This window comes from Triticum urartu, chromosome 7A, assembly GCF_056163025.1.
Source record: "Triticum urartu cultivar PI428250 chromosome 7A, HENAU_Tu73, whole genome shotgun sequence".
Classification (NCBI taxonomy): domain Eukaryota; kingdom Viridiplantae; phylum Streptophyta; class Magnoliopsida; order Poales; family Poaceae; genus Triticum; species Triticum urartu.
Window position 1 is genome coordinate 136,274,509 of NC_141879.1, and position 15,973 is coordinate 136,290,481.

At 48.3% G+C, this 15,973-nt stretch overlaps 1 protein-coding gene across 1 annotated transcript; it reads left to right on the forward strand.

Moving 5' to 3' along the window:
• Nucleotides 1–12,576: 12,576 nt before the first annotated feature.
• LOC125524687 (L-type lectin-domain containing receptor kinase IX.1-like) lies at nt 12,577–15,395 on the forward strand. The gene is made up of 2 exons (XM_048689722.2): nt 12,577–14,054; nt 14,444–15,395. Exons 1-2 carry the CDS (start codon nt 12,592–12,594, stop codon nt 15,162–15,164), a joined length of 2,184 nt encoding a protein of 727 aa, XP_048545679.2. The 5' UTR covers nt 12,577–12,591; the 3' UTR covers nt 15,165–15,395.
• The last annotated feature ends 578 nt before the right edge of the window (nt 15,396–15,973 follow it).

Below are 15,973 nucleotides of genomic sequence, written 5' to 3' on the forward strand. Positions count from 1 at the left end.
TCTCCATAAGTCTGTGTAAACCCAAACGCTTTGATCATCTCATCAAAGCGAATGTTCCAACTCCGAGATGCTTGCACCAGCCCATAAATCGAGCGTTGGAGCTTGCACACCTTGTCAGCATTCTTAGGATCGACAAAACCTTCCGGCTGCATCATATACAATTCTTCCTTAAGGAAACCATTAAGGAATGCCGTTTTGACGTCCATTTGCCATATCTCATAATCGTAGAATGCGGCAATTGCTAACATGATTCGGACGGACTTCAGCTTCGCTACCGGTGAGAAAGTCTCATCGTAGTCAACCCCTTGAACTTGTCGATAACCCTTAGCGACAAGCCGAGCTTTATAGATGGTCACATTACCATCCGCGTCTGTGTTCTTCTTAAAGATCCATTTATTTTCTATGGCTCGCCGTTCAACGGGCAAGTCAGTCAAAGTCCATACTTTGTTTTCATACATGGATCCTATCTCGGATTTCATGGCTTCTAGCCATTTTTCGGAATCCGGGCCCGCCATCGCTTCTTCATAGTTTGAAGGTTCACCGTTGTCTAACAACATGATTTCCAAGACAGGGTTGCCGTACCACTCTGGTGCGGAACGTGTCCTTGTGGACCTTCGAATTTCAGTAGGAGCTTGATCAGAAGTATCTTGATCATTATCATTAACTTCCTCTCTAGTCGGTACTGGCACCTCAGGAACATTTTCTTGAGTTGCGCCATTTGCCGGTTCAAGAGGTAATACTTCATCAAGCTCTACTTTCCTCCCACTTACTTCTTTCGAGAGAAATTCTTTCTCTAGAAAGGACCCATTCTTGGCAACAAAGATCTTGCCTTCGGATCTGAGGTAGAAGGTATACCCAATAGTTTCTTTATGGTATACTATAAAGACGCATTTTTCCGACTTGGGTTCGAGCTTCTCAGGTTGAAGTTTCTTCACATAAGCATCGCATCCCCAAACTTTTAGAAACGACAGCTTAGGTTTCTTCCCAAACCATAATTCATACGGTGTCGTCTCAACGGATTTCGATGGAGCCCTATTTAAAGTGAATGCGGCAGTCTCTAAAGCATAGCCCCAAAAAGATAGCGGTAAATCAGTAAGAGACATCATAGACCGTACCATATCCAATAGAGTGCGATTACGACGTTCGGACACACCGTTACGTTGAGGTGTTCCAGGCGGCGTGAGTTGTGAAACTATTCCATATTTTCTTAAGTGCGTGCCAAATTCGTGACTCAAGTATTCTCCTCCACGATCTGATCGTAGAAACTTGATTTTCCTGTCACGTTGATTTTCAACCTCACTCTGAAATTCCTTGAACTTTTCAAAGGTTTCAGACTTGTGTTTCATTAAGTAGATATACCCATACCTACTTAAATCATCAGTGAGGGTGAGAACATAACGATAGCCACCGCGAGCCTCAACACTCATTGGACCGCACACATCAGTATGTATGATTTCCAATAAGTCGGTTGCTCGCTCCATTGTTCCTGAGAACGGAGTCTTGGTCATTTTGCCCATAAGGCATGGTTCGCACGTGTCAAATGATTCATAATCAAGAGACTCTAAAAGTCCATCAACATGGAGCTTCTTCATGCGTTTGACACCTATGTGACCAAGGCGGCAGTGCCACAAGTATGTGGGACTATCATTATCAACCTTACTTCTTTTGGCACTCACATTGTGAACATGTGTAGCATCACGTTCGAGATTCATAAAGAATAAACCATTCACCATAGGAGCATGACCATAAAACATATCTCTCATAAAAATGGAACAACCATTATTCTCAGATTTAAAAGAGTAGCCATCTCGAATTAAACGAGATCCCGATACAATGTTCATGCTCAAAGCTGGCACTAAATAACAATTATTAAGGTTTAAAACTAATCCCGAAGGGAGATGCAGAGGCAGCGTGCCGACGGCGATCACATTGACCTTGGAACCATTCCCGACGCGCATCGTCACCTCGTCCTTTGCCAGTTTCCGCTTATTCCGCAGCCCCTGCTTTGAGTTACAAATGTGAGCAACTGCACCGGTATCAAATACCCAGGAGCTACTACGGGCACTAGTAAGGTACACATCAATCACATGTATATCACATATACCTTTTGTTTTGCCGGCCTTCTTATCCGCTAAGTATTTAGGGCAGTTCCGCTTCCAGTGACCGCTTCCCTTGCAATAAAAGCACTCAGTCTCGGGCTTGGGTCCATTCTTTGGCTTCTTCCCGGCAGCTTGCTTGCCGGGCGCGGCAACCTCCTTGACGTCCTTCTTGAAGTTCTTTTTACCCTTGCCTTTCTTGAACTTAGTGGTTTTATTGACCATCAACACTTGATGTTCCTTCTTGACTTCTACCTCCGCTGATTTCAGCATTGAGAACAACTCAGGAATGGTCTTTTGCATCCCCTGCATGTTGAAGTTCATCACGAAGCTCTTGTAGCTTGGTGGAAGCGACTGGAGGATTCTGTCAATGACCGCATCATCCGGGAGATTAACTCCCAGCTGAGATAAGCGGTTATGCAACCCAGACATAGTGAGTATGTGCTCACTGACAGAACTATTTTCCTCCATCTTACAGCTGAAGAACTTATCGGAGACTTCATATCTCTCGATCCGGGCATGAGCTTGAAAAACCATTTTCAGCTCTTCGAACATCTCGTATGCTCCATGTCTCTCAAAACGTTTTTGGAGCCCCGGCTCTAAGCTGTAAAGCATGCCGCACTGAACGAGGGAGTAGTCGTCAACACGTGTCTGCCAAGCGTTCATAACGTCTTGGTTCTGTGGGACGGGAGCTTCACCTAGCGGTGCTTGTAGGACATAATCTTTCTTGGCAGCTATGAGGATGATCCTCAGGTTCCGGACCCAGTCCGTATAGTTGCTGTCATCGTCTTTCAGCTTGGTTTTCTCTAGGAACGCGTTGAAGTTGAGGACTACGTTGGCCATTTGATCTACAAGACATATTGCAAAGATTTTAGACTAAGTTCATGATAATTAAGTTCATCTAATCAAATTATTAATGAACTCCCACTTAGATTAGACATCCCTCTAGTCATCTAAGTATTACATGATCCGAGTTAACTAGACCGTGTCCGATCATCACGTGAGACGGACTAGTCAACGTCGGTGAACATCTTCATATTGATCGTATCTTCTATACGACTCATGCTCGACCTTTCGGTCTTCTGTGTTCCGAGGCCATGTCTGTACATGCTAGGCTCGTCAAGTCAACCTAAGTGTTTGCATGTGTAAATCTGTCTTACACCCGTTGTATGTGAACGTCTGAATAAAACACCCGATCATCACGTGATGTTTTGAAACAGCGAACTGTCGCAACGGTGCACAGTTAGGGGGAACACTTCTTGAAATTATTATGAGGGATCATCTTATTTACTACCGTCGTTCTAAGTAAACAAGATGCAAAACATGATAAACATCACATGCAATCAATTTATAAACGTGACATGATATGGCCAATATTACATAGCTCCTTTGATCTCCATCTTGGGGCTCCATGATCATCTTGTCACCGGCTTGACACCATGATCTCCATCATCGTGTCTCCATGAAGTTGCTCGCCAACTATTACTTCTACTACTATGGCTAACGCGTTTAGCAATAAAGTAAAGTAATTTACATGGCGTTTCTCGATGACACGCAGGTCATATAAAAGAATAAAGACAACTCCTATGGCTCCTGCCGGTTGTCATACTCATCGACATGCAAGTCGTGATTCCTATTACAATAGCATGAACATCTCATACATCACATATAGATCATTCATCATTCATCACAACTTTGGCCATATCATATCACAACCCACTTGCTGCAAAAACAAGTTAGACGTCCTCTAATTGTTGTTGCAAGTTTTACGTGGCTGAATTAGGGTTCTAGCAAGAACGTCTTCTTACCTACGTTAAAGCCACAACGTGATTTGTCAACTTCTATTTACCCTTCATAAGGACCCTGTTCATCGAATCCGCTCCAACTAAAGTGGAAGAGACAGACACCCGCCAGCCACCTTATGCAACTAGTGCATGTTAGTCGGTGGAACCGGTCTCACGTAAGCGTACGTGTAAGGTTGGTCCGGGCCGCTTCATCCCACAATACTGCTGAAGCAAGAAAAGACTAGCAACGGCAAGAAAGTTGACAAATCTACGCCCACAACTCATTGTGTTCTACTCGCGCAAGAAGAACTACGCATAGACCTAGCTCATGATGCCACTGATGGGGAACGTTGCAGAAAACAAAATTTTCCTACTCGTTTCACCAAGATCATCTAGGAGTTCATCTAGCAACGAGTCATTGGATGCATCTACATACCTTTGTAGATGGCGCACGGAAGCGTTCAAAAGAACGGTGATGATGTAGTCGTACTCGACGTGATCCAAATCACCGATGACCAGCGCCGAACGGACGGCACCTCCGCGTTCAACACACGTATGGGACGGGAGACGTCTCCTCCTTCTTGATCCAGCAAGGGGGAGGAGAGGTTGATGAAGATCCAGCAGCACGACGGCGTGGTGGTGGATGCAGGGCGTCACCGAAGCAGGGCTTCGCCAAGACTATGAGGGAGAGACGTAACGGGGAAGATGGAGGCGCCAGGGGCTGGGGTGAAATCCCTCCTCTCCCCCCACTATATATAGGGGTGCCATGGGGGGGCGCCGGCCCTAGTAGATGAGATCTACTAGGGGGGCGGCGGCCAAGGGGAGGTTTCCCTCCCCCCCAAGGCACCTAGGGGTGCCTTCCACCACATGGACTCTTCCATGGTGGAACCCTAGGCGCATGGGCCTATAGGGGCTGGCGCCCCAGCCCACTATGGGCTGGGTTCCCTCCTATTTCAGCCCATGGGGCCCTCCGGGATAGGTGGCCCCACCCGGTGGACCCCCGGGACCCTTCCGGTGGTCCCGGTACAATACCGATGACCCCGAAACTTGTCCCGATGCCCGAAACAGCACTTCCTATATATAATTCTTTACCTCCGGACCATTCCGGAACTCCTCGTGACGTCCGGGATCTCATCCGGGACTCCGAACAACATTCGGGTTTCTGCATATACATATCTTCATAACCCTAGCGTCACCGAACCTTAAGTGTGTAGACCCTACGGGTTCGGGAGACAAGCAGACATGACCGAGACGACTCTCCAGTCAATAACCAACAGCGGGATCTGGATACCCATGTTGGCTCCCACATGCTCCACGATGATCTCATCGGATGAACCATGATGTCGAGGATTCAATCAACCCCGTACGCAATTCCCTTTGTCAATCGATATGTTACTTGCCCGAGATTCGATCGTCGGTATCCCAATACCTCGTTCAATCTCGTCACCGGCAAGTCACTTTACTCGTACCGTAATGCATGATCCCGTGACCAGACACTTGGTCACTTTGAGCTCATTATGATGATGCATTACCGAGTGGGCCCAGCGATACCTCTCCGTCATACGGAGTGACAAATCCCAGTCTCGATCCATGTCAACCCAACAGACACTTTCGGAGATACCCGTAGTCTACCTTTATAGTCACCCAGTTACGTTGTGACGTTTGGTATACCCAAAGCACTCCTACGGTATCCGGGAGTTACACGATCTCATGGTCTAAGGAAAAGATACTTGACATTGGAAAACTCTAGCAAACGAACTATACGATCTTGTGCTATGTTTAGGATTGGGTCTTGTCCATCACATCATTCTCCTAATGATGTGATCTCGTTATCAATGACATCCAATGTCCATAGTCAGGAAACCATGACTATCTGTTGATCAACGAGCTAGTCAACTAGAGGCTCACTAGGGACATGTTGGTGTCTGTTATTCACACATGTATTACGATTTCCGGATAACACAATTATAGCATGAATAAAGACAATTATCATGAACAAGGAAATATAATAATAATGCTTTTATTATTGCCTCTAGGGCATATTTCCAACAGTTATGTTATCGATATGGTGAGAAGGGTCACTTCATTGCTGAGTGCGTGGCAGAGCTGTGCGATTCGTGTGGTAAGCCAGCACATGCCACGGGTGATTGCCCGTTTCTGCGTGATCAGGTTCCGGCTCTTACAATGTATGGAGTATATTGTGCAGAGTTGATGTTCTTTGAGTCCCCGACTGCGAGAGAGATTCTGGTGGAGACGCAGAGTTTGACCACTGAGATTGTGAAAGCTACCCAGGGAGAGGTTTCTGAGGCTCAGATTGTGCAGAGGCTTCAGGAACTGGCTCCAGGTGACTTCCAGTGGGAGCTTGTCAATATTGAGGCCAATGTGTTCAAGGTTGACTTCCCAAATATGGATGATTTGCAGAGATTGTTGAGCTTTGGGTTGTGCAGAGTACCTGGCACTAAATGCATTCTGGAATTTCACGAGTGGAAGAAGGTGGAGCCTAAGGGCAAGCCCCTTACTCAGGTTTGGTTGTGGTTTTCCGAGGCTCCCTCTGAGCCAATGCAGGATGCTCGAGTTGTGGCTAGTCTGGGAATTATGGTCGAAAAAACTAAGAAAGTGGATATGGCCTATACCCGCGCTCATGGTGTGGCCCGACTTCTAGTGAGCGTTCTGGACATTGAGTTCGTCACTGATGTGGTCAACTGGAGTTACAGGGGAGAGGTGTTTCCTCTCGAGATTGAGTTTGAGGATGCAGATCTGTTCGCTGAGGCGATCAATGGGACTGATGTGGATATGCACAAGGGTGATGACAGCACGGGTGCTAAAGGGGCACCGACTGATGAGGCTGGACGAGAGGCGTCCAACGGTTCGGGACCTGTTGCGCAGTTGCCCGGGGACGGGCCCGGGGTAGATCCGGCACCAGCTTCCTCGGTGCCTATGAGTTCTTTGCGGTTTGGGTCGTTTGAGCCAGCTTCTGCCCCTCCCAGACTCTAGAGCGACCAGGTGGAATCTGATGTTGTGTTTGAGTGCACGCTTCCGGTGTTGGAGTTTGATGTTGTTGATATTCCCTTGGTTGGAGGCTTGGTGAGGACACCCTCGACGATGACCTTGGATGGGGGAGGGGAGGTGGAGCCTCAGGTGGCTTCTCTTTCCCTCGATCTACCAGCGGCCGCGTTCCGGGAGATGACGTTTGCTTCGGAGGTTATGTCTGGGGGAGGGAGTCCGGGGCAGGTGGCCTCGACTTCTTCCCCTCCTATCCTGGTGTCGGCGACACCGACGACGGCCGGCCATGGGGGAGGCGGTCCGGGGCAGGTGGCCTCGGTACCCTCCTCCCCGGCGGCGGCTAGAACGGCCACATCTCCAGTGGCGCGGGGTGGGGGGTCTGGGGAAGGTGGCCTCAACCCCCCTTCTCCTTCGGCAGTCAGGACGGCTGCGCCCTCTGACCTGAGGGTTGGGCCGGGGGGAGTGCTCGGGCAGGCGGCCCCCGCACTTCCCTCTCCTGGCTTACCGGCGGCCCAGGGCTGCGGGTTGACGCACTCATCCGTGGGGCTTGGGAGCCCACCGCCGCCTCCTCCGATAACTTTGGTTGACCCTTCAGCGCGAGGTATTACTCGGGAGGAGGTCATTTCCTTTGGTGGGATCCCTGACCCGGTTTCTGTGGGGCGACGGATGAGTTCTCGTATCCAGGAGCACCCGGAGGTTGATGACATGCAGCAGAGGTGCGCTATGAGGGCGGCCAAGCTTCGTGACATTGAGGTCACTACTGGTATGTCTATCAACGTATCTAATTCTATATTGCATTTTTCTAAAGATGAGATTATTAATAATGCCAACCAATTAGGAGTTTCTCTAGGGAGTACTAATAGTGAAATTTCCAACTCGGTTAATGATCTCCTAGATTTGGAAGCGAAACACGCTTTAGAAACAATTTGAAACATAGCAACGGTAAAACCCATGAATGATGCAGAGATTGATGCATTGAGGGTCAGAGTGCTCGATAATCTTTGTGCGGATCTTGCACCATCCACTCTTGAGTCTGAGGAAGAGGATGTAATTCTAGAGGATGCAGTTGCTAGACCCACCGAGCCCGGATATGAGGACCGGATGGAGGACCAAAGTAAACCCAAACATAAGTGGAAGCAAAAGATTTATCCCGTTTCAACGATTCGTAGGAGTGCTAGGATTCAGACTACCAAAAAATTTCATGATGAACTATGAAAGGAATCTTTTGGAATAGCAGAGGTCTGAAGGACTTGGCTAAAAGAAGGTTTCTTGCTGAGGCGTCTCTTGAGCATAGATTAGATTTTATTGCTCTCTCGGAAACTGGTAGGGATAATTTTGCGCCCCAGTTTCTCAACACTTTATCGGGCGGTGTCGATTTTGATTGGGATTGCCTTCCTCCGCGAGGAAGATCGGGTGGGATCTTGCTTGGAGTGAATTGCGATTCACTGGAAGTCCGAAGTGTAGTGATGGGTGACTTCGCGGTTAAGTTTCGGGTCAGGTCCAAAGCTGATGGGTTTAACTGGGCTCTGGTGGCGGTTTATGGTGCCGCGCAACCCGAGCTTAAACCGGAGTTTTTGGCGGACTTTGTTCGAATCTGCGGATCTGAGCAGCTCCCAATTTTAGTTGGGGGTGACTTCAACATCATTATGAGGAGAGAGGAAAAGAATAATGATAATTTTGACGGCAGATGGTCGTTTATGTTCAATACCATTATTGAAAGCTTGGATCTGAGAGAGATAGAGCTTTCTGGTAGAAAATTTACCTGGGCTAATGCTTTGCCTAACCCTACGTATGAGAAGCTTGATCGAGTCCTCGCGAGTGTCGAGTGGGAACAGAAGTTCCCCCTCGTAACGGTTCAGGCTCTCTCGCGCGGAATCTCGGATCACACACCTTTATTCGTGGACTCAGGTGAGCCAAACCATGTGGGAAACAAAAACACCTTTTCTTTCGAGCTGGCATGGTTTGAACGAGAAGGTTTCTTGGAGCTGATTGCCAGGGAATGGGCTAAGGATGCAGGAGGTACGACTTCTGTCGAGCGTTGGCAGAATAAGATTAGGCATTTGAGGAGTTTCCTATGGGGATGGGCTAAACACCTTAGTGGGATTTATAAGGTTGAAAAGGAAAGGCTCCTTTCTCTGATTCAGTCCCTAGATATAAAAGCCGAATCCAAGATCTTGCAAGCCGCAGAGCTCCAGGGTAAACTAGATGCGAAGATGAGGTTGAAAGAACTTCTCCGCGAAGAAGAATGGAAGTGGGCGTTGCGGGCTAAGGTCCGCAAAGTGGTCCAAGGGGACGCAAACACTCAATTATTCCACTTGATTGCTAATGGCAAGCACAGAAAGAAGAGAATCTTTCAGCTTGAACAAGATGAAGGAACTATTGTAGGACAGGACAACTTGAAACTTTACATAACCGAGTATTATAAGCAGTTATTTGGACCTCCGGAGGATAGTTGTGTGTCCCTCGATGAGTCCAGGATTGAGGATGTGCCTCAACTAACTGCTAATGATAATGATATTTTGGTTGCCCCGTTCTCGGAGAAGGAGGTGTTTGATGCCATAGCGCAGATGAAAAACAATAAGGCTCTCGGGCCTGATGGATTCCCGGCGGAGTTTTACAAAAAGTGTTGGCATATTATTAAGGGGGATTTGCTACCAATGTTCCATTATCTTTTCTCTGGACAGTTTCAGTTATTTCACTTAAATTTTGGAACAATAACACTGCTTCCTAAAAAACGGATGCTGTGAGAATTGAGCAGTTCAGGCCGATCTGCCTGCTCAATGTTAGTTTTAAAATTTTCACCAAGGTTGGGACTAATCGGCTCACACAGATTGCGCATTCTGTGGTGCAGCATTCCCAAACTGCTTTCATGCTGGACAGAAACATCCTAGAAGGGTTGGTGGTCCTTCATGAAACGCTCCATGAGATTCACTCAAAAAAATTGGATGGAGTTGTTTTTAAGGTGGATTTCGAGAAAGCGTACGATAAAGTAAAATGGCCATTCCTACAACAGGCATTGCGTATGAAAGGTTTTGATGAAGCCTGGCACCGCCAGGTTGAATCATATACGTAAAAAGGGAGTGTTGGAATTAAAGTGAATGATGAGATAGGTCATTATTTCCAAACACATAAGGGCCTGACACAAGGGGATCTGATGTCCCCTATTATGTTCAACATTGTAGTTGATATGTTGGCAATTATGATAGGAAGGGCTAAGGAGGCTGGTCAAGTGGATGGCTTGGTACCTCATCTCGTTGACGGAGGTGTGTCCATCCTTCAGTACGCCGATAATACAATCATCTTTATGGAGCATGACTTGGCCAAAGCAAGAAATATGAAGCTGGTGTTATGCTTATTTGAACAATTGACCGGGTTAAAGATTAACTTTCACAAAAGCGAGTTGTTCTGCTTTGGTAGAGCCAATGACGAACAAGAGGCATATAGGCAATTGTTTGGGTGCGATTTGGGGGCTTTACCTTTCACATACTTAGGAATACCAATCCACCATCGTAAGCTGACAAACAGAGAATGAAAGTGCATCGAGGACAGATTTGAAAAGAAACTTAGTTGCTGGAAGGGCAAGCTCATGTCATACGGAGGCCGATTAATTCTGATAAATTTGGTTCTCACGAGTATGCCTATGTTTCTTTTATCGTTCTTCGAAGTCCCAGTTGGAGTTAGGAAAAGACTGGACTTTTATCGATCACGTTTCTTTTGGCAGGGTGATGAACTAGAAAGAAAATACCATTTAGCCAAATGGGATATCATCTGTAGACCGAAAGACCAAGGGGGTCTTGGCATTGAGAATCTTGAAGTTAAGAACAGATGTCTTCTCAGCAAGTGGCTGTGGAAGTTATCAAGTGGGACTGACGTCACTTCGGCGCAAATCCTCCGTAGCAAGTATCTTCAAACCAAAACTTTGTCTCAGGTGACAGTAAGGCCGACTGACTCACCTTTTTGGAAAGGGCTTATGAAATTAAAACTATCCCTATTTAATAGGACAAAGTTTATTGTTGGTAACGGTGCTAGTACGCGTTTCTGGGAGGATATTTGGCTCGGAGAGACACCCTTAGCCATTCAATACCCGTCTTTGTATCGTATTGTTCAACGACGTGAGGTGTTTGTTACAACGGTACTTCAATCTATCCCCCTTAATATTCAGTTCAGAAGGGCGCTAGTGGGCAATCGTTGGGAAGAATGGCTCCGTCTAGTAAGTAGACTGATGGAGGTTTAGCTTTCTCAACAACCCGATGAATTACGCTGGAAACTTACTAGGTTTGAAGTATTTACAGTTAAATCAATGTATGTTGATGGTTATCAATTCAAGCTCGATTCCTAAGTCCAAACATGTTTGGGCTGTCAAAGTCCCTCTGAAAATCAAAGTGTTTATGTGGTTTGTTCATAAACAAGTTATTTTAATCAAGGGCAATTTGACAAAGTGTAATTGGACAGGACCTACTAGGTGTAGTTTCTGTGATCGGGATGAGACGATAAAACACCTTTTTCTTGATTGCCTACTAGCCCAAGTTTTATGGCGGACAGTCCATATTGCTTTCAATATTACTCCACCGAGTTCTGTCAACACGTTATTTGGAACGTGGCTTAAGGGGATAGAGCCCGAGTTAGCGAGACATATTCGCGTAGGAGTCTGTGCCCTATTGTGGGCGCTATGGAATTGCAGAAATGATTTGGTTTTTAACAGGACAACACACATTCATTTTTTGCAGGTTATTTTCAGAGCCACGGCGTTGATCCGTTCGTGGTCGCTACTCACTCCGACGGAGGCCAGAGAGCGTTTGGTTACTGGATCTATCCGCTGGGAGATGGTACCTCGGGATATCTTCAACCGGTTTGGATGGCGGTCATGTAATAGGATAGGCAATTAGTTTATCTATCTCTTTTTTGCCAGCCGGTTGTGGTGTCCTTCTCGCCATTTTGGCTCCGTGTGAGCCTTTTTTTTATTTTCATTTGGAGACTTTAAGACCGTGTTGTAACCTATTTATTTGTTTAATAAAATGGTCGTATGCATAGTTGGGAGTCCCTTTTTCGAAAAAAAATCAGATGGCTAGCGAGGCCGATGTTGTTTTCCAACAGCTGGATGGCGCCTAGCACGCCCCCATAAAAAAGGCCAAGCACAAATCTTGACAAAAGAACCAACGCTCAGAAATTTGACGTGCCTAAATTTAAAATTCAAGCGACTTACGTACAGCTAAAGTGTTTGATCTTTAGCTCAAAGTAAATAAATAATGTAAAACAACTTGAACGAAACGCCCCTGTGGCCATCCAAATCAAGCCAAGTGTTGGCGTGCGTTGCTAGTGTCGAATGGACGTCCTGTTCCGGCTAGAAATGCGTTGGCTGCCATCGCAGCGCGGTGCATCTCGGCATAAAGAACTTGGTCGGGATCACGCCAACGCGCGCTGTCGACTGTCGTCGTGGTCGCCTCGCGTGCTTTCAGAATGTACTCGGCGACATGGGCTGGCCTAACAACAAAGACCAGAGCTGACTCCCAGTAGAAACTTGCTAAGATGAAGCCGGCCAGCCGGTCTAGTCGACGCGACGAAGGATATTGGACGCACGCTAGTCCACTCGCCACTGTCCTTGAACGTTTCGTGCACGCACATTATTTCTTCTCCTGGTCCTGAGATGTCGCTTACAGTGGCGCAGACTTCCATGTCAGATTAGCATCTAGTTTGGAAAACGTACGTTAATGGCTGCTCAAGGTTTTTCCCTCGCACGACTAGAAAGAGGGCATGCTAGCACGGGCGCTGCTATTGTGGTCTGCGAGTTTCAATCCTCATCAGAGCTCAGAACCACAGCAATGGCTGCGCTGAGGCTGTGCTCGTGCTTCTGGCTCCTCCTCTGTGTACACGTCCGCCATGCGACCGCAGTCTCGTTCGACCACGTCTACTTCAGCTCCGGCGATTTCAGGGCGGAGGATGACGCGAAGATCATCGACGGCAGGATTGACCTCCTCGGCGACAAGAACTTTGCCGGCTGTCGAGCAAGGGGCCGCGCTCTGTACAAGCCGGCGGTGCAGCTCTGGGAGGGCGCCACGGGCGAGGTGGCCAGCTTCACCGCCACCTTCAACTTCACCATCCAGTCTCTGCCTCTGGATGGCCGGAGAGCCCCCCCTGGGCACGGCATGGCGTTCTTCATCGCGCCGTACATGCCCGAAATGCCGCAGGAGTCCTACGAGGGCTGCCTTGGGCTCTTCGACGAGACGGCGAACCTGACGAACGCATCCGGCAGCGCCCGCTTCGTCGCCGTCGAGTTCGACACCCACCGTGACCCGTGGGACCCCAGCAACCGGCACATCGGCATAGACGTGAACAACATCGACTCACGCGGCAACTTCAGGATCTTGCCAGACACCAGCCTCGTCGACGCCGGCGTGATGTCTTCGACGGTGAAGTACGACAGCGCCACGACGAGGCTGGACGTCTTCCTCAGCGTCGGTGGCACCACTTACAAACTGTCCGCCACCATCGACTTGCGAAGCTTGCTGCCAGACCAGGTCTCCATAGGCTTCTCGGCGGCCACCGGCGCAGCGTTCGGCAGCAATCACACGGTGCTCTCGTGCTCCTTCCAGTCCACGCTCCCGACAAGGAACGGCACGGCTCCCCCGTCTACCTGGTCAACCAAACTCAGTGCCGGGGTTGCCGCCGCAGCCTTCCTGGTGCTCCTGCTCGGGGTCGCCGTCGCGGTGCTGCTCCGGCGTGCAAGCAGGAGAAACAGGCAGCCAGACGACAAGGACATGCTCGCCGGCGACATGACTCCAGACTCCCTCGACATCGACGACGATGAGTTCGGTTCCAGCGCGGGACCGCGGCCCATCCCGTACGCCAACCTGGCGGCGGCGACGAGGAACTTCGCGGAGGAAGGGAAGCTGGGGCAGGGCGGCTCCGGGTCGGTGTACCGCGGTCACATGAAAGAGCTCGGCGGCCGCGACGTCGCCATCAAGGTGTTCTCGCGAGGGGCGTCCTCGGAGGGGAGGAAGGAGTACAGGTCGGAGGTCACCATCATCAGCAGACTGCGCCACCGGAATCTTGTGCAGCTCATCGGCTGGTGCCATTGCCGCCGGCGGCTGCTGCTGGTCTACGAGCTCGTGCACAACGGCAGCCTCGATGGGTACCTCTACAGCAAACAAGATGTTCTGACATGGCAAGTTAGGTATGCATGCTTTGCTTGGAGCTACATGTCAGTCGTATTCTTAACTTGATTTCGTATCTTGACTGAAATGACCCTAATTTTAGACTCGCGCTTATTATAGAGTAGACTAGAAAAATCTTCCTATCAGTTTTTTAGGACGCTATTATTAACTCAAAATGTAGCATTATACACATACAATGCATGATGAGCAATATCCAACCTCTACGTAATAAAGATGCGCGGAGCCAAAATCATACTCCCTCTATAAACTAATATAAAAGCGTTTGGATCACTATTTTAGTATTCTAAACGCTCTTATATTAATTTACGGAGGAAGTATTAAATTGAGTCGGAGTGCTTGGAATAAATCTGATTCTACTTGATTGTGCCCTTACTTTTGTTATTACCAGATACCAGATAATTCTTGGGTTGGCGTCAGCCGTGCTGTACCTTCACCAAGAATGGGATCAATGCGTTGTCCACGGTGACATTAAGCCGAGCAACATCATGCTGGATGAGTCCTTCAACACCAAGCTAGGCGATTTTGGCCTATCGCGGCTCATCGACCACGGCATGAGCTTGCAGACAATGTCCGGCATGGCGGGCACCCCGGGCTACCTCGACCCGGAGTGCGTCATCACCGGCAAGGCATCCACCGAGTCCGACATGTACAGCTTTGGCGTCACCCTGCTGGAGATCGTGTGTGGGCGGCGGCCGATGGCGCCGCCGAGAGACGGTGCCAAGGACGGCCAGGTGTTTCGACTGCTGGAGTGGGCGTGGGACCTCTACGGCAGGGGCGCCGCCATCGACGCCGCTGACGAGCGTCTTGGCGGCGTGTTCGACCGGTGGGAAGTGGAGAGGGTGGTGGCCGTCGGGCTGTGGGCCGCGCACCCCGACCCCAAGATGAGGCCGGCGATCAGGCAGGCCGCCGAGGCGCTGCAGTCAAGGAAGTTCAGGATGCCGGTGCTGCCGCCCAAGATGCCGGTAGCTGTGTACCTGCAGCCTTTCGCAGCTTCCACCATGGAGTACAGCGACACCACCACCACTGTCGGGTCGTCAACCGGCCGTACAACGACGACGCAATCTTCAAATACTAGCATGCCAGCGGCTGTCAGCGAGGAGTTGGTTTGAACCCCAGTATAGGGTGAGTAGTACACCTCAGAATTCCGATTGTGGTGGACAAAGAAGAAAAGTTCCGGTCGACAAAATTTGCACTGTCGAGTAATATAGGGATCAATGAGTCCTATACTCCTATCGCTTGCAACACATGGATATTTTGGATTAATAGGTGAATGAAGCTGAAAACACATAGATCTACTATATTTGATTTGATTATTAAATAGTTGTATAATATTTGTTAAATACTAGCATAATATAATTTAAATCTTTTAAAATGCATGATGATGCATGGTTGTATGTTTAGGTGGATAATTCTGGTGCATACTTATATGTTCAGAGCATCTCCAACAGAAGCACAAAAACTGCTTCGCACGCTAAAATTCGGGTTTTTTTGATGCCGGACAGCTCCGACAAAAACTGTACAATAATGCACGCGCATAAAAGGTTGGGCCATTTGCATTTCTGTCCCTAACTCGAACCACCTAATCAGATATACCCCTAATTCGAAAGCCTGCTCAAATTTGCTCCTCCACCGTTAGGTGCCCTTATAGAAATGCCTTTCTGCGCTGTTACCGTCCGGTCAAACAGCTTTGAGCGTCCTGAAAAAATAGCAAAAAAATCTAAAAAAATCTAAATTTTTGTGAGATCGAAGATACTCATGTGCCCAAGGTGTGTGCAAATTTTCGTGCTATTTGGACATTCCAGGAGCTCGTGGCGAGAAAAAACAGTTAATCTGCACGCTCATGAACAATAAATTTAAAATAAAATAGCAAGAAAATTTTAAAAAATATGATTTTTTTTGGCATCAAAGTGGCTTGGGT